Source organism: Calliopsis andreniformis, chromosome 5 (genome assembly GCF_051401765.1).
Source record: "Calliopsis andreniformis isolate RMS-2024a chromosome 5, iyCalAndr_principal, whole genome shotgun sequence".
In the NCBI taxonomy this organism is placed as follows: domain Eukaryota; kingdom Metazoa; phylum Arthropoda; class Insecta; order Hymenoptera; family Andrenidae; genus Calliopsis; species Calliopsis andreniformis.
In genome coordinates this window covers 19,407,179-19,429,547 of record NC_135066.1, presented here as the reverse complement: position 1 = coordinate 19,429,547, position 22,369 = coordinate 19,407,179, and the positions used below count along the sequence as shown (strand labels likewise).

Here is a 22,369-nt window from a genome sequence, read left to right as displayed (position 1 = left end):
AATCATTTTATGACAAGACTGTTATATTGTTAAATCGACTGTTCTGTAGGAAAAAGTAATACAATCTTGTTTAACTGTTATCATACAAAACTGTAATCACCTTAACTGAACTCTCGAAGCTCAAGAGTATCAAAAGTTTCAGAAATCGAAAACAAGAAGTATAAACGAATTCATGTATGTATAAAAGCATTTCAAAAAAATTGAGAATGACAAATTCAAACATTTGAAACTTTGGCTGTTTGAGAATCTAAACATTTAAAATTGAAAAGTTCAAAAAATTGAAGATTTGTACTTTAAATACCTGACAATTGGTGGATTTAGAGTTTCTAACATTCAAAAATTTTGTAGCTTTGAATATTTATTTCATGTTTCTAAAGATTTCATTCAGTATTTTGATGTCATTATCAAACAATATTCTCTGATTGATTCACGACTGTGTTATAGCATTTGTTTTAAGAGATTGTATATATTTGCCCTTGTTGATTAACGTTAATCATTTCAGAACCTAAACCGGAAAATTCGCAGCTATGTATAAAATGTTCTTTGATCCGAGAAATTAAGGTCAATCGTATTCTCTAAAGTAAGATTTCCATATACATTATCCTTATCCATTCATCGTACTCGATAGCGTGTGATATGCTGTATTCTTCCATTACTGTATTCTTCCATATAATATTCTGTACATCATTCTATTGTAATTTCAACAAAAAATGAACATAATTGTCAGCAATTACTGTCGTGATCAAAGAAGACTCTTTCAAGTGCCAGTGTAATGTTTCTACAGATATAGCAAAGTAGTTAGTGAAACAGGTATAGCCTTGTCACAAGCTCAATGGAATAGTTATGGTTTTTTGGAACTACTATATTTCTATCTCAATAGAAGATCACGACTTGGGATCAGTTAAAAGCTTACAGTGTGAGTAAGTTGTTTCTAGGATTTATTTACGCGTTGGCTACAAGAAAAGATGAGCATGTAATCGAGTTTGTATCATACAACACTATGTTTCTGCATATACCGAAGAATATGATCTATACTGGTCAATGAGATACTCTCATTAAAAACACATTTTGCAATTAGCAAAATTTCTAAAGCTAAATTTCTAAACTACTGTGTCAAAATAGAACTTAATTTTAAGAAACTACAATTTTTCTTCTATTGTACATAATGCTAAGAGCCTTTCTTTCATGAGATTCACACACGGTATATTCAAGGTCTTGACATTAGTTTCTCTTAATTAATACCTCAATTAAAATAAACAATTCTGTAATCGCTAAATCAACAGTGCAATTTTAGTATTCAGTGATTTTCATCTGTGAATGAACATTTACGTGTGCGCAACTGAAATGGATCTTGATACAAAGTAACTGCTATTGTGAAGTGACGAAGATGGAGAAAGAGGTATCAGACACCGAAGGAATCTTTTCCAAAAGACTGTCCAGCAACTGGGCAGAATTGCCCACTACTTTGAGGAAGAAGCAGAAGCATCGACCAGAGATTCTATCACAGTTTGTCGATCCTGCAGAGTTTTCCGAGAACGAATCCAGAAAGATCGAACTAAAACCGTTCAACAACATTCAGCGGGTCGTTCGAAGATCCGAGTTCCTACATAAGCTAGAGACAAACGAAAACGTGAGAAACTCAGACTATCGAAGGAACATGAAAATAGAGAGAAAATCCATGCCAGACTACTCCTTCTGTCGGATCAGCGAAGACTATAGGAAGCATTACGAGGATTATGACTCGAAGTTAGGTCCTAAGCGAAAAAGCTTAAATAGCCTCATTGGAAAATTCGACTCAAAGAATTTCTCGGATGAAGATCGAAAAACGAATTCCCCAGATAGCCTCCTAGTTAAGTCCTCAGAGTCTGACTTGAGCAGTGATGAATACGGACACACAGACGACTCAGGTGCTTTTCTCGAAAAAGCTAACAATCGAGATAAAGTGTTGAAGAATGAGCACAAGAACAGATTCATCAAATTTTTCGCGAAGGATGAATGGAAAGACAAAAGGAAAAAGAAAAATGGCAGGAAGGTTCCCTCTGAGTCGAGTCAATTGGACGTGAACAAAAACAATGTCAAACAGATTTCGAAGGTTCTAGAACTGAACAAGAAAGACTCAAAAACACCTAGTCAGCAGAAATTCGAGTATGAGAATATACCTAGGATCGATGTTTCAAAATTGGAGCAGAAATCTTTTCTAAATCCCATAGCTTCAACAATCAATTCGTTGAACTCCAGCAACTCTGATCGTCTTCACACACAGCCAACAATTGACAAGCTAAGAATGGAAGAAGGTTATCTTCTTCGAAACTCGAGAAACATGAACCAGTCAGACTCAGAAAAAAATAGTGAGAGCCAAGAAATGAAAAATCGAGCTCAATCTCCAAGCAAGCAAAAAAGTACCGAGGATGTGCAGGTAAACGAACTGATTCAGGATTTTTATGACAGCGATCAAATTGTGGGTCGAATGAATGGCGATCGGAAAGTGTCAAAGATGGAGACGATTGCTGAAGAGAACGGAGATGGGAGCAAGCTCAGTGTCCGAGAAATCCTAAAGAGGTTCGAGGAACTAAGGACGCAAAACGATACGCAGACGGAGGAGAAGTCAAATGACAAAACCCTCACCACGATACAAGAAACTTTGAAGAAACTCGACGAGAAGGTGAAGGGATATCAGGTCACGATCCTGTCCTCAATTAATACATACATACTTCATAAATCTTACTAATCTTTCGGTGAAATTGCCTATTCCTTGCAATTTTCTTTTCCTTCATAAATGATTTAGTTGAATTGGAAATGCTGTTTAAATTCAGGAAATATTTCTGAGGAGTAATGAGTGAATAGATACAAATGATGACTGTTTTACGTATTTCTACAAATTTTTGTAATTATTACAGGGTGACACGAAAATAAGTGATCCCACTACTCTTTTTAAAAATGGAAGAAGATCATACACACATACATAGGTTCAAGAACTTCTTTCCAAGATATAAACACATTTGGTTCGTAATGGAATTTTCTTTAAATCTCTGATTTGAACTACACAATTATTAATTAGCATCTGCCTTATCGTAAAAAATAAAAATAGTGGAACTTTTCTGCTTATCTTCTCGCTACTATTTTGTTATTTTTAACCTAACGTAACCTAAGTCGTATTTCTTTTTATCTACTCGTCACTATTTAGGTATTTACAACCTAAGTCACCCTAATCTAAAAACTCTTGAAAATTGGGTTATTATCGCATGTAATAAAGTCTGCAACCTATATCAGGAATTTTTGAGTAACTTCTATGTATAATCCATGAAACATCGATGTTAAGGATATTCAGCAGTATTTAGCAAAATCTTGGAAAGAAAGAGTTTCAGGGTTTATATCGCATGACATCTTTCATTCTTAGAAAGAATAGAAAACACTATCAAAGTGGGACCACATATTTCGCTGTCACCTTGTAATAAAGGGCACACCTGATTGAAGATAAATGCATATTGGTTAAGACCCGCTCCTATGTTTAATCCCAATACTTTCAATTACATAGTTAGGGCTGGATTCTTCTAGCTAGTGACTTATATGGTATTAAACAATAACATAGAAAGTCTATAGTTAAGTGTCTCAATTATACATCAACATCCTTTAACGAAACATATAGGAGACTTATCTAACATTTATAATTATACCCAATATGGATAGAATGCGCAACAGTTTGCAATTAGATGAAAACAAGCTCCAAAAAGAATAGTTTTCAAAAACATCAGCTTTAAACCAGCTTTGAAAAACTAATTATCTTTATTGATACGTTCCTTAGTTTCATCCTTTCCTTACATAATTGAAAAATTTGTTTTCGTATAATGCAAATTTTTAAACAACATTTTTTTATTTTTATTAATATTTGCAATTATTCCATTTCCGGAGGAATGTGAAATGATTAATTAAGACATTTTGAAACGACTGGATACATCAATACAATATTTTTTTTTGAATTATTATTATATTACAGTGCGATTTTCCAGAGTTGTGTCGTGGACGTGTCAAGCAATTGCGGAACAACAATTGTGAAATTGTGGATCCGGTCGGATCTCTCTTTCTATCCTTAAGAGCAAGTGCGTCTTTCTCACTGACTCGATAAAGCAGATTCCTTCATCTGCAAGACACCCCATGCTAAATTGATTACTTTTTGCATATTCCTTCACCAATCTAAAGGATTCTGTTCTTACTGTTAAAACTTTTGTTGAACCTATACCCGAAAGCTTCAACAGTGAGAACTGTATAACACCAGACCCTGAAAGCCTGAAATCTCTGATAAGGAATTTTGATAACGATTCAATATTATACAGGCTTGCATGAAGTTGCAAGGTAATTTAAGTCATTGTTTAACCTGTTCTAAATTTGAATTAAATGAAGCCGAATTGTCCGCCATTTTTTCTGTAGGATATGAGCCTTCCTAAATCGCCAATAGGATTCGATATCTTCGTCAACAATGTCAATCACTATTGAAATAGCGCTAGGTGGCTCTGTTGAGTTGAAAAGACGACAGACGCCAGACACAAATACAGAATAAGCAAGGACCTGTGAGGATCCTTGATATGACGCTGATATGACACTTGTATATTACGTAGTTTAAGAAAAATACAAGGTGCCGATTCATGACATGTGGGGTTACCTATTATTGGTTTACCTGATTTTAAAACCGCTGTACTGAAAAATTAGAAAATCGGGATGTATCAAGTTTTTCCAACTGTCTACAGATTTTCTAATTCATCAATTAAATTAATTCATCAATTAAATGTGCACATTGTTAGAGTCCTTTTTCATTGCTACAAATAACGTATACAAAATGAACCAATAAAAACCACCATTCTGAATACTTGCATATCTTTTCACTACTAAGTATTTTCATATCTTGTAATTCAGTCTACAAAAAGATTGTCATATATGTTTTATTAATTGTTATATACCATATAACGGTTTCTCTCGTGCTAAACAATTTTTATTCAAAAACTCGGACTTCGAATTGCTATGATTCTGAAGACACTCAAGGTCGTAATACTTAATACTCCTGATGCAGGGTAGGCCAAAAGTCGTGGTACAAATGGAGTCAGAGGAATTCTATGGCTCGAAATAAGATGAAAATAAGGTATAGCAAAATTGCATTGGAAGCTTCATTTAAAAAAAAAAAATGCATTTGAAAATTAATCTCGTACACGTCTATTTAACTGGCGACTAGTGTTATAAATTCTACTATTGACGATTACTGTGATTGTTTTTGTGTAAGATATTATGTCAGACACGTTTACTATCAGAATTACCATTCATGCTACCAACAAAAAATATACTGATATGATTTATGCAATGGTCATTTGCGGTAGAAATGCATCTGTACTTATTACATTCATTGTGTTTGTTCGCAAACCTTAACAACGATCTAGTAGAGGTAAGTATTCATAGTAAACAATATTTGACATTGTATCCTATACAAGAACAATCACAGTAGCCGTCATTAATAAAATTTGTAACTCCCATCATCAATTAGGTAAACGCGTACTAGATTAATTTTCAAATGCATTTTTCTTAAAACAAAGCCTTAAGCAATGCAATTTTGCTATACCTTATTTTCGTCTTATTTTAAGCTATAGAATCCCTCTATCCTTCTTTGTACCACTTCGACCCACCTTATGTTTTTCGAAACTTCTCTATTGAAACGTTATTTCGAAATCTGAAAGACATAGTGAGTAACTAAATATTTAGCATTGTATTTCTATTCTTTTCTTCACACTAACTCTGTATATAATCTGCAACAATCCTACTTTCTTTCACAAGAACCAGTGGTTATTGTAGTAGTCAGAAGTGAGACTTTATACATCTTATATGCGCAAGAAACGTAATATGTCTAATATACTGAATACCTTATTACAAAAATTATAGTCTAGTGAACAAAAATGAAAGATACTAAAACACTATTTTACTTCCTTAGAAAAAGAAAAATTGACAAGGGTCGGTTTTATTATGAACCCTTCGGCTCACCAGTTAAACGCAAAACCATCAACTTCGCGAGGGCAATAAAAGTAGTAGTCAATCAACACAGTTAACATGCGCGCGATAAGTCTCGTCATTTGCATAGAAGGCAGCCTTCCTTCGCAACGATTTACGTGCGTATCGCGAAACAGGGTCGTCAACTGACACGCTTTACGACCGATAAGCGCTCCTTCTATTAATACGAACCAGGATGGCCTTGATGATGCTCGGAGTTTCTTCTTATTTCGTTCCACATCTTCAGGTCACACGGAAATTATTTTTCATTTCATGGCCTTTATGTTTAAATTTCCGCTCTGGCTTCAACGGCTGCCTGACTGCCTCAAATCCAGTGCCACCGGCATTAATGTCACCCAAGGAATACCACGTGAAGGTTGTTCAGTCGGATTTGTACCTCGTATGTGTGTGAATATGTACATGGCCGCATGTACATTCGCACGTGCTTACACAGTACATACATTAAGAAGCGTGACGTCGGAAGGATTCGGCACGCTTTCGGATATTTTCGCCACGGACGTTGGTGGGTAAGGGGTACGAAACAGGAGAACTCGCTTGAACGAAAGGACGACGCGCAAATTAACGCAAAAGCCTCATTTTATGCAAAGCGGTAAATTTAAACATAAATGCCATAGGGAAAGAATCGTCACAGCAGATTTATTCAGAGCTCAATCAAATCGCCAAATCCTCTGCTTTAAAATGAGCTTAAGATCATGATACTGCGATCAGCCGTTATCGAGGTACAACGAGTTAAAGAAAAAATGAAAATTTTACCATTTTTAAGCATATTTTCAAAAAGATTTAGTGTACCGAAATGTTAATTAAATTGCTAAAGTAAACAATGCATCTTCAAAAGGAAAGCTTAAACTTTCTACTGCTTGTTTTATTTACGTTCTATGATGATTCTATCGCCTTTCAGCAGCAATTAAAATCAAAAAGACGGTTTCTGCTTCAAAATTGAATAACTTTACCAAAAAACATTATATAATATTCAGCAAATACTTACTTTACACAGGAAGGAAGTCACTAGTATAAATGCAATGTACCTAAAAAATTCTTTACCCCCCATGAAGTATTAGAAAATTGGTTAATGTTTAAAAAAACATGTAAACTGCTGTTTATATCGCTATAACTTTGCCACAAAACAACAAAATTAAAATCTGAAAACAGTATGTCATTTTTGCCAAAGTTAAGACTATTTGAACTTAGCCCCATTTTTCGGCTTCGTAGAGGTGATTTCTTAATTTTTTGCTAAGTTTATTTATTTTTCGTTTAACCCTTATCTATTACAATGAGGAGGCTGTATTTATACTAACTGAAGTTTTAATAACTAATACGAAAAATATCCATGGATAATTTACAAGGATTAAGAAACTAGAAAGTTGAACATTTTTTGTAGTTGTACTATTATGAACAATTTTTTGAACAATCGCGGAGATATTAACAATTTTATTATAGTACCATACGAAAATTGGTATAATACTTTTATGACTAAATTATGCATATAGCATGTAGGTACGTACATATTTTGAACTTATACAAGTTGAAAAATATAGACTCTTGAACAAAGCCTTTGGAGGTTGAATTTTTATTTGTTGAACTTCTCGTATTTGTAAACTTCAGTAAAACGAAGCCTTGATAACTTGATGATTTTAGCTCTTGCCCTAGTATTCAAGGTATCAAGATTTGACTGTAATAAAGTCATTGTAAACTCTATTCTTTGGAACTTAAAATTACATTCTATTAAAAGCAAATAGTTTTTTTTATCATTTGACATGACAATCTATACACGATCGTTGCGATCATTGTCATTTAACCCTACGTTTTAAAGGTTTCACGAATTTAAGATTATTCATTTATTTATTTTACATTTATAAGCATTGTTTGAGGCAATATCTATTAAAGCATTACTTCAAAGTACAGTACAACCTTAATTAGCCGACATAAAATGAAACTCAAACTTAAAGCATTGTTCTAATGGTAAATTTTATTATTTTCGTTTACTATTCAGTAGACTACTATTAAATTCGTCCAAGTTTCACGATGTGCTTATTTGAATTAAAGCTAATAACAGTTTCTAATTCTGAATAAAGGAGACTATGAATAATTGGGACTCGTTTAATCAAAGTTCTATTGTAAAATCTTTTAATCTTTCGATGACTACGATTTCATTTCTAGCAGCTTGAAATGAAGCTGGTTTACTGGATCTACATGTGCTAATCTTCTTATTAAAAACATAGATTTGAGTAAGAGAAACAATTTTATTTTCCGTTCCAGCGTATTTAGATCTTTGCTAATAATGTCAAGGCAACGGAGATGGCTATTTAAAAGTTTTAACAAGAAAGTTAGGTAAACACCACTCTCTTTTTTGTGAAGTAAATCAATTTTAAGCTTATATGTTGTAGAATTGCAATCGTGATAGGTCATGATTATCGAGCAACGAGTGTTACTTTTGATTGACACTGTGCATATAAAAAACGTTTCTGAAGCATCATAAATTCAATTTGCCCTGTTCTGTTACTACCTCAAAGATATTAGCAAGACTTTGTGAATAGGTAATAGAACTCAAGGCTATGTTGGGCCTAGTGAGAATGACCATGGGACAATTTAAACAAAATTTAATAGTGCTTTATAAGACCTTCTTCTCTGACTAATTAGAACTAACGAAGAATGAATTACAATCTTATGGTGCTTGAAACAGTGCTATTGGCACAGCGCTGACGTCACAACTGACTACCTAAGATTCTCTTTTTTAATATTCTCTTTCCTGCTTTTATTATTTAGTTAGGCACGTACGAAATACTTTTTAGATATTGAACTTTTAGATACTTTCAAATTTGTTCATATGAATTCAAAATATGCAGTTAATCTATTTTTTTATTAATCTATTTTTTTTTTAAGTTTTTGTGTTTAACTGTTGCATATTTCATTTAATATTGATACAAAAGATAAATATCTTTAATAATTGAAGATTTTTATTTATATTTAGGAAAAAATTCAAGAGTCCCTAGATACGTGCAATATATGTACCTACACATAGTTTCGCTCAGTGTTGTCTTATCTCTTTACCCAGAAAATTATAATTATTTAGTTTTTTAAGTTACTTAGTTTTAGTAAAAATTGTAGGTTTTTAATATGTGGTACCGTCTGTAGCGCCTAACTGCACCCGGGTATCTAACGGTATGATACAAATGATTGTTAGTGATCCGAATTGTGTCGTGTTGGGTATCATTCTTATCGTCAGAATATAAGGGATTCATTCGTACTACTTTTAAAAGAATTTATCCCAAAATTAGAGATTTTCAATAAGTAGTAATGAACATGTTTGCTAATAACAGCAATCTGGAGGAGGCTCCTTGAGTCCTTCGCTTGTTGGCGTCAAGCGCACATCGGTTTATGGTCTGGCAATCGAAGGTTTCTGGCTTTGCCTCAAAATATCAACTTTGTTATTGTGCGTGGTACTATTATAAGAGTGATACAGATGAATTTCTTATGTTCTGCCAATTAAAATGATACCAAATTCTCTGTAAATCAGACTATTTTTAATGAAGTTAGGTTAATATTGTTCAAACCATTTCTTTACAAATTATTCAAACTGTATCGTGTTAAGTATCATTTTTAACGGAAAGACATAAGGAATCGAATTAGTAATAGAACTGCATACGTTGGTTTGCCGAGCCTTAGTACTATCTTTGTTTTAGAGGTCTTCCTTTTCTTGCACAGAGGAATCCTAAGCAAGCCAAGGAACTGAATACAAAAGTAGTGTCCACGTAACACATATCTACAATCTACACCCAGTGGGTCACGTACTGGATGCAGTTATGCATTACACTGCTGTAATTATGCTTAACTATGATCTATTGCTCGACGAAAAAATTAATAGTGACTCATTAAGTTCGTTCACAGATGCATTTAGAATATTAATCAATAATTACAGAAATTACTGAGCTGTACTATTTTTTTCTATCTTCTATCAAATTTTTACGTTTAATTCTTGTTTAATTTGCTCAATTTTAATGTAGATCAAATTCAAAATTAAAGTGTTCCTTTAACATCTAATTTTCTAAATTTTCCTAAATTGACAATGAATCGTAATTCGCGGTCTGCTTTCAATTCTACTTTAATCCTACTCTTATCGTTAGTACACCAAATAGGTAATAAAAATCTTGTATAACTGAGGATATTAGTAATCAAGGTTTGGTTGAACTAGTGTTAAATTATATAAAATGTAAAATCTTTAGAGAATTCGATTGTGTGAATTTAAATTAAACTATAGTCACTATATTATTCATAGTTTGGCACAGTACACTGTTTGCGCTCTGAAACGTGCAAAATAACGCGATTGCAGAACGGTTTCTAAATATCTGCATTCAGATATGGTGTATGTTTCCAGATATACACGTACGTACATGTAGGAAATATAATGAAGTGTATCCGGCAAACAGGCCGGAGAAAATCAAATGGAGCGTTCGTATTAGTGCCACACTTACGCACGTAACTAAATACTTACCCACAGTGTGCTCCATCGTCTTTTACGATGTTCGGATGCATTAACGATTATCTAGGCCAGGGTCAACATCTGCTTATTTCACTCACTCATATATGTACGTTCAAGTTCTATCGCTCTGCCATTTCCTCCCAAAACTACGTACCTTACGTAGGTGCATCCAGCTCAGATGATTCTGGTTGCACCGATACTTTCTTACCGCCATTATTAACAACTTCTTAACATTTTTCAAATAACTTATCAACTTGCTATTGTTATAAAATTTTTGGAACTCCAATTAAACTCTAACTATGTTGAAACTTGTTTAAATGTTTACTTTTTCTTTTTCGGGTCTGCTTTCTTGTCATACTTGATATTATTGATAATCATTATTATAATTTTTATAGTCATGTTGATAATTTGCTATCTTATTTGAAGTTGAAATATAGTATATTACTTGAGTTGTTTAAGAAAATCAGGCTGTAGGTAGAAATTACACATGTAGTTAAAACTATGAAACTCAGAAATAATAGAAATAGAAACTACACCCACCACTCGTGATGTGTATGTATTTGGCGCGAGTCTGTACTCCTGATGGTGAGTAAAAAGAATATTCATAGTACCTTTTCTATACGTAAAAATTTAAACGTAATGACAAAACACGTATACATATATTCCATTTCCTAATAGGTACTTAGGACGTGAAAAAGCATGAATCGTTTAAAAGAAAAGTTATTAATTGATGACATTGCAGATTGCGACACAAAATAAAGAAAAAACAATTACTTCATCGTTTTTAAAGTTCATAAAGTTTTATTTTTATCTAATTTTATTTAATTACACTTTTACTTAGTACGGCTATAACAGTACATATTAACTTTTATTTATCATAAATGGATTAAAACACATTCTTTTTATAATTTTCTAAATATTCTTACTCGTAATATCCTTGTAAGATGCATTTAAAAATTGTTATTTAGTGTATCGAATACTTAGTTATTTTGGACTTAACTGCCGTCTTTTAATAATAATTTCAAATAAATTGTCTTAATGTTTATAAGAATTAGGATCATACTAAATATTACCTTTCTTCTTCATGTAATAGCTATTTATTACAGTGAAAATTGTAGTATTGATGTGAAATTGTAGATATTGCTTTATTGCAATATCATTTCCATTCAAAAGCATCAAGCAAGAATTACTATCTTAAAGAAAAGAGATGACAATTTACTAAATATGTGTCAGCCGAGGAAAATAATAATGGCAATCATGCGAAGCTATAAACTTCAACTTTCACAATATTACAAGCGTTGCAGAACCATATGTGTATCAGAATTACTGTCAATTTATTTCTTCTAGAATCTCTATCCAAACGGATCTCTATTCTAACAGAGTTGCTATTACTCTGTTAGACTCTTCTTCTGGCACTCCTCTTGGGATAAGAAAAAAAAATAAAAAGTCAATACAAAAAATAAAACAGTGTTTAGGTAGTCTGAAAAAGTTTTTAAAAAAATAGTTTTGATGCAGTTCATGTTTATGTATGTGCATACATTATCGAACAGGTAACTAATTTCTATTTTCATTAAATCTTTCAAAACAGTAAAATACTTTTACCTTGTTGGATCACAAATTATCATTAAATTTATTATTCTTGCGTTACTATTTTATAACACAGCATTAAGTCTTTCATGTGAAATCATCAATCAAAATGTTCAAATCTTCGAATTTACACATATGTATCTAAAATAGGTACGTTTAGCTTTTTAAAATTCCAAATTTCTAAATCTTTAAGTGTCTCGGATATCCTAAATTTTCACATTTTGAACTTTTAAATATTCCATGCTTTCAATATTTCAAATCTCTAAGTTTTCATATTTTGGAATATTTATATAAAATGTAAATTCTCAAATCTTTAAATTTAAAAATTCTGATGATTCAAACCATTCAAGCTCTCAAACTTTAATTTTCAAAATTTCAAAATCTATCTTTTTATATATTTGTTCCGATCTTCAAAATTCCAATTTCTAATACTGTCTATCTGAGCTTTAATACGAACATACATACTCGTTCTCTATTATAATGTTAGTATTCCCAAACTGTAGTTTTCGTTTATTACAATGTTATCTCAAAACAATCTTACTACTTGAAATCGGAAGTTATATCGAGATAACACGGTATTTTTCTATCTAATATTAATACAGAAAAATCAGTTGTGGATCATTTGAGTATTAAGTATTTACTAACAACGTGCCTCGAAAAATTTCATTCGTGTAAATGAAGAAAACGATATTTGTATCTTGTTAATGGTGTTATTGCTTGCATTCCTGCACTGGCTCTCGTGTGCGTGGAAACCCGTTCCCTCGTTCTCGAGAGTGATCGTTGGATCTGACAATGAGATATCCGTCGGTGAAAAGCAGGAAATGACAGTCGAAAGAGAAAATGAATACTAGGAAAGGTCGAGAAACCTTCGCGTAAATTACTGGCGAAACCAGAGCGACATGTCTGCAATGTACGAAGGTTTTACACCTGTAATTTACGTCCAATGTAATTTCATTTTGATGCAGATAACACAACAGTAAATGTTCATTATTAAAATATCAGACCGAAGTTTCTGGTTGTATATTTCAAGCGATGTTCAACGTGTCAGGCAAACAGCTCGTTCGTGAAAAGTGCAACGCAATTTTTTAATTATCGACGTGGAATGTACTTGTAATCACCGATGTGATACTTCTAGTAACGATAAGATTTCCGGGACTCTAGAAAAAAAAGAATGTATCAAAACTATGAGATTTAATTCGTTTTATCTGTTTTCTTTTTTTTTTTTTTTTTTAAATATAATAAACAATTATTGTTTATTGCAATTTTTCTTTAAAATTAATAAAAGTCAAGTTAAATTTTGCAGTTATTCAGTTAAATTTTGTTGCTCTAAATGTCTTAAAAGATAGAGACCGTATAACGAAATGTTTCAGACAAAAAGATATAGAATATAGAAGATTATAGAATAGAATATAGGATAGAATCGTAAAAATGGATTCCAAAATAAAAAATATAATTTTGCGTTTAAAAAAAGAGTCGACCTCCAAATCTCCCCTACTATTTCATGAACAGAAAAAACATTTATAATATTAGTTTTTCAAAAGATATTTTACTATATTTACTTAAAAAAGGTACTGTGTATATCACATGATTTCGTGAATAGATAGATCAACAAACAGTAATACTGTTGCTGCTTCACATTATTTTAATCGAAAATTTAATTAATTCTATTTTCTCCACTGAAAAAAAATTACAATCATAAAAGAATGTAATATTTCAATCGATGGCCTTTTCGTGTTCGAGGCCCTCTTTGATAATGTGTTGCAAAAATATCAGAGTTTAAAAAAGTAAAAAAGTACGACTTGTAACGTATAGATATTGCTACGTCTGTAAGTGGAATAAATCCTATTAATATATACTTGTACACTCGGCATAATTTTAGCTTCTAAGCACTACATTTAGTGTAAGTATGAGAAGAATAACAAAAATATATTGCATCATATTACACTATGCATGTATAGATATCCAAAATGAAAAATAGTCTTGACTTGTTATAAAGAGTTCAGATTCTAACATTACACAAATATTTTAATACTTTACTAATTTAAATTTCAATATTAAAGTAATAATTTGTTTACAAAAGTATGATCGTCTCTACGAAATGAAGAGTGTCATAGAAATATTTACGACAAGTAAAAATAAACTCTAAAGAAGAAAAGAATGACATATTTAGTATTGATTATTTATAAAAAATAATTGTTAAGTTTCTTTATAATTGTATGAACTTACGATAGTAGAAATCGCTATGTAAAGAATTTCAATGAAAGAATTCATGTACTTGCACTTGTCAGGTTCCTAGATAAAAGTGAAACCGTTTCCTTTCCTCTAAACTAGGGTTTTTCCTCCTGGGAAAGGTGTGAAAGTTCGATTTCGCGTTTTCTAGAAAATAAATTGACACTTGCTTTCTTAACGTTTAAGGAATTCACTGACTTGTTAACAACGATTGCCTAATGTTTCTTGTCATTACCACTATAATTGAAGACATGTAGTCATCAAGTTTGAGAGTATGTTTTGAATAAAGTAATGAAAAAATTACTTAAAGTTCATAAAGTGAAAATAAACTACTGTATGAACCTTGTATGAACTGTTGTATTTCATGTCCATAAAAAGATAGATTCACTTTCAGAAAATGAATTAGAAAGTAAATCAACGTTTGATTTAGAATGTATATTTCATTATGAAAGCTAAGAGTTTATCTCTATTCTTGGAAAGATTGAAAATGTTCTATTTGAAAGTTTTAAAGTGAATAACACAATAATATATTTAGCAGCTTATTGTACATACGCCATTTGCATGAATTTATTGAATTAACCATGGTCGAATGAATTATGAATTAAGGATGATTGTTATTTGAACTATTTCAAATAAATATTTACCTCAGATAGTTATGCAAAGTAGTTCTTTCTAATCAAATAGATTACCCGATTAAAGGTTATTTTTGAGCTTAGATTATGTGTTGAAATAAATTTGTGAATCAAAAGTTTACTTGTTTGTTGCGAATGTATAGAAGTTTATTTGTCATTGATTTCCCAAATTTTGCTCATCTCTGCTTTTATCATGTAGAATTACAAATTTCTTTTCAGAATTCTTAAAAATGAAAATAGGTTTAGTTTTAATATTTGAAGGTTTAATATAATCTTATATATTATCACATATACCTAAAAGTGTCTAATTCTCTAGTTATACTCCATTTTGTATTCTGTAAAATGCTGGCCCAAAACCCATAAACAATAGGAAAAACATAGAGCAGTTTAAAGTAGGTTCTACATACGCTTTTAGTTACACTTTTTTAATTATACGCTATGTATTTTATATTGTATAAAACGTTGGCCCAGCAAATACTTATCTATTCGGTGTGATATCTCCTTTATATTTCTACTAGGCTCCGAAATGTGTAGGGTAAGTAACCTTATTACTGTATCTGAACCTATTACTGTGTTTTATATAGATTTTATATGGAAAGCACAATAGTAGGCTCGGGCACAGTAACAGGGTCTCTTACCCTACTTACATATCTCAATGTTCTAAATGAGTGGCACACGGTGCATGGCCATGGATCTTAAAAAAAGTATCATATCGTATGCAATATAAAATAGCATACAACTAAAAAAGTAAGAGTTTGCGGGCACAACTGTTTCATTGTCTTCGTGTCCAGAACCTACCCTCCAAAACTGTTCGACATATTATACGTACATAGACTCATTTATTACCCTCATTAAAATACATGAGTGAGCAATAAAAATGAAAGTCACTTTCATTCACGTCTTTAATAAGACAAAATTGATTTGTCAATAGCTATATACATTGATCTCATTATCAAGGATTAATCGTCCGGAGTGAAGAATGAGTCGTAAGTCTATAATACATAAACTGATCTCTGAAAAGAATTAAGTATGTTATACAGAATGCCCATTAAAATGGTGTGCATGATTTTTCGAGCACGTCCGATAATCTCAAAAAAAATGTTTTCTATAAAAATAAATGAGATTTCTATCAGCTACAAATTGCAATATTAAAAATTGCTAAAAAATGTTTTTCTCAATAAAAAGTCATGGCGACTTTTTTAGATGACACAATATGTTTTCGAATTGACAGCGTTGTAGCTGATGTTAAAACGAGTTCAATGACTTACAGTACTATAACCTCCAAATGACCTTGAGTTCAGCATTCATCTTTAGCAATAACGTATATACCGTCAACAAATTGCAATAGTGAAAATGATCAAAAAACTTTTAATTTAACCAAAAATCAATTTCACTTTCACGTTTTTAGACGAAACCATATCAATTTATTTAAACATTGCTGAAAGGGGTATCCACACAATTTCAGTGGTCATACTTACACAGTTGTCTTCCTATATAAGTTTATTCCTATATTAAATGTTAACAATAATAATAGCATAAGTATGCTATGCCAGCAACACAATATTTTATCTGTGAAATCGTATTTTATTTATGTAAACGTCTTATTCTCTACTTTTCAAAAGGAAGACATCACTGCTCGAGAGATACATAGAAGCATGAATAATCTCCCTTGATTACCAAAGGAAATTAACAAATACTCCTGATTGATTTACAGATTGATCAGAAGCCGCTGCACAAGTCGAACCATCACGAGAATCACGTGTCCCAGATCTCGAAATCAATCCAGTCGCAGACGAGTCACGGCTCCTCGAATCATGCGTTGTCTCATGGCCAGTCTAACAACGTTATCTCGAATCACGAGAATCACGTACTCTCCAGTCATGTGTCGAACCATGTGTCGGCAACAAATCAAACGAATCATCAGAAAAACCAACAGAATCAACGGCTTAGCCCGAATCAGGAATGGCGACAACCGGAAGATAATAGCAGGGTACAGGAGGATGGTATTTACGAGAGCGGGCCAGTTGTCAATGACGGAAAACACTCTCTTTTGCAGTACGCCATGTTGAACTTCAGACAGAGCACAGAGAAGTACGTATTTAGTTTACTGTCAAAATTATCTACAAGTAATTACTTTTCAAGTTTCACAATTCAGTCCAGTTAGTCCATTACCAGTTAGTTAGTCCATTACCAACTTTTTTAGTTAAAGTATACTTTTTAAGTATTAATTAGAATTAAATACTGCTAGAAATTATGTTTCGCAATGCGAAAATGACTTTTAGCTTACTCTGTACATACATATACTATATAGGTATGATATTATTGTATACGTCTATACTAACATTATAGATCAATTAAGTGTATGTATTAAATGATTTTAAAAAATACATCAAAATATATTCGCTTCTTTATTGCATCGCATTAGTCTTTTTCTGGAATTTGAATATTTTTTAAAAATGAAAAATTATAACAAAATATTGAATACAAAAGTTTCTTGTTTTCATAGAAACAAAATTATATAGATTTTTAATTAAAAATAAAGTTATTCTTCAAATAACGTTAAAAATGTCAATGAATTCGAAAATAAACCATAAAACTTGGGTAGGAAGTTTTCAAATCAAAATTCTGCATAATGACTTATAGTTACCCAAATTTGGATAAATGACTTATGGTTACTAGAATACTTACTTCAACACAACATATCATCTCAGTCGTAATAGGTAAACACCTACTTAGATATTTTCATTACCTACGCTGAAAATTGCAATAAGACACTACTCACTATTTTTAATTAAGTAATTCTAATTTCTTAGTTTACAAAGTGCTGCATACTATACCAGACATGAATCAATGATTATTTAAAAATACTTTATCCCCATCTTTGAAATTTTATTCGAAGCAAAGACGCTTTGTCAAATTGAGGCATTGTAATAAAAGGGAAATTAATGTTAAAGACTAATTAGCCAGCCTTACGCAAGAATGTGAATTGCCCATGTTGAGAAAGCATAACGTGCTGCGGTTCTCAGAGCAGTATGTATCGACCATCTTGGTGAACGCTCAACTAAGTCCCCCTTGTCTTCTTTAGACGTCGTTCGCGAGTTACCGTTTCAAAACGTTTCGTTTCGTGTCTATAACTGAAAACCGATCTGTCAAGCTTGGACTTGTCCGTCGAATCGATTCGTAACCGTTTCATATCTGTGTTCTATCTTTCGTGAAAAAGCTACAGAGTGTTATTTTTTGTTAAATACTAACAAAATTGTATTAGAACAAGAATATTGAATATGGATACATACTGCCGTAAATGTTGAATTTGAACTGCCTGTTCGAAATATATAATATTTATACAGTAATCTAAATTTATTTCGCTACTGTAATTAAATCATTAGTTAACTGTTTAAAAATTACTATGATGTACGTTTTTCTTTCATTTTCTTCATTTACAACTTGTATGTTTATTTTCTGATCACTTTTCTTAATTTTCATGTAGACTTTCAAGTATCTTCAGAACTTGAACGCGTCAATTTAATAGTCCTTCATAAACAAATTTGGGATTAATTGTATTTTGTAAGAATGTAAGAATGGGACAATCTTGTAGTGTCAAACTTTGTGCAGAAATGGATTTCATAAGGAAGTGTGTAATATTTAATTATCCTTTACAATTTTTTAATATTCTATGTTTTAACTTGTATTTTTCGTAAAACTAAATTTAATTTGTACAAAATAAACGCTTTTCACCTAAAATGGAGTTTAGATAGTGTTATAAGTAGACCACGAATGTTTATGTAAAGTTTATATCTTCATAAACATACCTAAATATAATATATCGTACCTTCAAGTACTATAATGTGTACTTTAGTTTCAGTATATTGTACAATTTTGTATATTATGTGCATTTTATATTTCTTGCGCAAATGTTAAAGTTCCTTAATTTAGATAGAAATTCAATCTAATTATAAAGTAAAAGTTGTTGAATCTACAAAGTACATGTAATAAAGATTGCTATTTTTATTAGTCTCCTTTCTATAGTTACAAGCCATTAAATTAGGACCACTAAAAAGTTACGAGTTAATAAAACATTCTCCTTTATATAATTGGCGATACTTAATATTCTCATTTTTCTTGATTCGACGCTGAGGTGCGTTATCACTTATAAGAAATCTAGGAACAAAAGTCTTTTTCATGTTTGAAATGCCTTTTCTGTCCTCATGTTAATTATTTTTTTAATTAGCCTTTTATAACAAAAATCAAAATACATACAATAAAATAATTAAATACCAACGAAAGGGGAAATACTACTTCTTGTAATATTCGTGGTTCTTATTCGATGACCCGACATTATACTTTGACCTGGAATATATGAAAGTATTTGCATAAATTTGTTAAAAATGTACAGCCAACTGCGATATATTATATTATTTATGACTAACAAAAAGTAACTGATAAAGGTTACGTAGATGGAATATGTCTAATTACTATCGACTCAGTCACGTGGACTATAAATTGTATGTAAACTAAAACACACACATTTGCGGACTTTGCTTCAGATAGTGTTCTATACATTCATTGAAGGGAAACATTTTTCATTCAAAAACTCTAAAAATAAATTAAGAATGTAGCACATAAAGTATAAGAGAAATAAATCTAAGAAAACGTAACAAAGCTGCAAGCTACCTAAAATGAAGTTAAAGAAGGATCATCTAACTACAGTAAACTTAATAAACATGACTGTTATAAGAGATAACCATTCAGCCAGTACTCTTAATGGGACTTTTTCGTTCTTTGTAACGATAGCTTGCAATGGAAATTCCATTCATGGTTTACTACTCCTGCAAGGAAACGTCTTCCTTTTTGGAAGACCATTACCTATGTCACCTGAAGTGTCATAGGTGGTGACATGAAGTTTCGTTCCGTCAATAAATTAATCTCGATAGCCTCCTTTGCAATTAAAATTTCCTACAGTTGTTAGACTAAGTTTCAGCTGCTAGACTAATATTCTATCTTTTTTCTACAGGTTTGAAATGTTGAAAACAGCAGATGGTTCCATAAGTGGTTCTCTTAAAGTTATCGAGTCTCTGAAGAGCAAAAAAAAGAATAAGAAGAGCAAAGGTCAGCAAAATGGTGCGGAGTGGACCTGGAAAGAGCAGGTGGATCTCGTTAAGTACAGTCCTATGCCGATAGAACAGAGTCTACTGAGGCTTGATCCTGAATTGAGTGCTTTAGCTGTGGAGTGTTTCCTTTGCTTAATGAGATACATGGGCGATCAAGTGCTACCTCCAGATACTAGTGAAGTCAAGTGTGTCTACACTATTTTGATGGTGAGTTACAAGACTTGTGGAATGATAATTTGTAGTTTTTGAAGCTTTAATGCTTAACCTTAAAGTCTGAAGACGATTATATGAAACTCAAACTTTCAAAGCTTTAAGCTTCTCTCGCTCACAATTAGTCGTTGAAGCTGTTGAGTGTATAATAGTGCAGTATCTATATATGAGATGTATATTTAGGTCGAAGTTATTATTTTGAATAATAAGTAACCTAAATTACTGCTATTCATGAAAAAAAATTCTCGATATATGATTGATAGTACGCTCGTACTTAGTTTGTTCTTACTTCCGCCAAGATAAACAGTTCCTAGAACCTCACCATAAAATTTAGAGCTTTCGAAACTGGGAACTCGAAGCTTTTTTGAACGGCTTCATGGTTATTGGCTCCCTATGTTGTCTAGTAAAAAGTTCAAAATTTTGTATTGTTTTCATCTATGCAAAGAAATACATACATAAAGGTATTTTCCTTTGACTGATAATAATTAAACTTCCAACTCGTCTAAATGTATAATATAAGTATACATCTGAGTACCTACAAAGCTGTAGAATACTTTGACGTACATACTTCTTATGAATTTGTTTTCTGATTTAATTTTATTGTATACAAGAAGTTCTTTCTTGTAAATCTATTTTCTGAGCCACTTACTAAACCCAGTTTCTCTTTATTTAATATTTTCTCCTATGTATTGCATTTCCTGAACCACTCACTTGACCTACATGCAATACATTCAATATATTTTTCTTTGATATCTCTAAAAATTATTTCCTAGATTACTGGACAATTTTTAATTTATATACTCGACATAGATTAGTTATGTATCCTTTTTCCTTAAATTCCAGCGCTATAACAAAATAAAGACAAAAAATCGTCCACTACGACCCAGATATGTTCGATTCATCGTATAGAAAACAATCCATTAAAACATCTTAGGATATTAGTCTTCTCTCAAGAGTCTAAGCCTAATTCATTTTTAATGGCATGCCAAGAAAGAGAACCAAAAGATTCAAGGAATTTTATCTTTACTGAAATCCACAGCATTAGGGTTCCCATTTTTCCTATTTACTCGTTCTATTGAGAAATGCTATTACTTATGAAAGTAATGACGTATGAACGTCTAAAATAAGACGCATCAGTGATTACAATTAGTCATTAATTTTCTCCACAATTATTGAGAGTGAAACCAATGCTTCCTCTTCTCGTCGATGGTGAAGTTTCAAACAACTGAAGCTTTGGCCTCTTATTTACGATTTTACGTAAGATTCATTCCACGGGAAATCGGATACTTTTCGAAGTAACATCTCGAATTTTGTTCAAATTTGGATATGTTGTAGTCTTTAGTGATATTTAAACAGATATCGAAGGATTTTTCAAATTTTGAATTATATTAATTTTACAGATTCGCAAAGCATAGTGTTAACTTTTTTCAAAAAATTATAACTCTTGAACCACTAAATGCACGAGAATATGCTTCTGAGTAGTTATAGTGAAAGCCTACTGTCTGACAGTACTCTCAGTAATCTACACATCTGAATTATATAGAGTGATTCGTCAAGACCTACCACTCTAATTACTTGGAAACCGTTTGCTATATGGAAAAATGTTTCAAACAAAAGTTATAGAGTATGGAGGAGGACACACACTACCATTAGTTTTTTCCACATAGTTTTTTTATCGAGATATGAAAGGTACCTTGAGTCTTTTAATTATAATGTATAAAATTTGACTCTGCTATTGAAAAGAGTATTAAAAACTGAGTACAAAATTGTAAGAATTTATGGATTCAAAAAGTAATACTTACCTAGGTATTCAGTAAATGGTATTTAATGTAAAAGAAATTGTATAAAGAACATCAAAGGGGAAGTAAGCGCTAACTTTTGCACTGCTACGAAATGTCAGAGGGCGCTCAAGGGCCTAATCGGCAAACACTGCAACAAGGCGTTAGAAGGCGCCTTCTAACTATAATTGAACTAACTATAACTTCTAACTATAATTCTATAATTAAAAACTCAAGGTTATCTTCATATCTCGATAAGAAAGTAAAGTTCCTGTTCATACTACTACCATTAATTTACAATTT

General features: G+C 31.8%; 1 protein-coding gene across 1 annotated transcript in view; it reads left to right on the top strand.

Moving 5' to 3' along the window:
- The window catches only part of Myo10a (unconventional myosin 10A), a 120,011-nt gene that overhangs the window by 90,376 nt on the left and 7,266 nt on the right, over window positions 1-22,369 (top strand). The window contains exons 26-27 of the mRNA XM_076378361.1: window positions 16,685-17,061; window positions 19,982-20,285. Coding sequence (XP_076234476.1) covers window positions 16,685-17,061; window positions 19,982-20,285 — 681 coding nt within the window. The remainder of the gene's footprint in view (window positions 1-16,684; window positions 17,062-19,981; window positions 20,286-22,369) is intronic.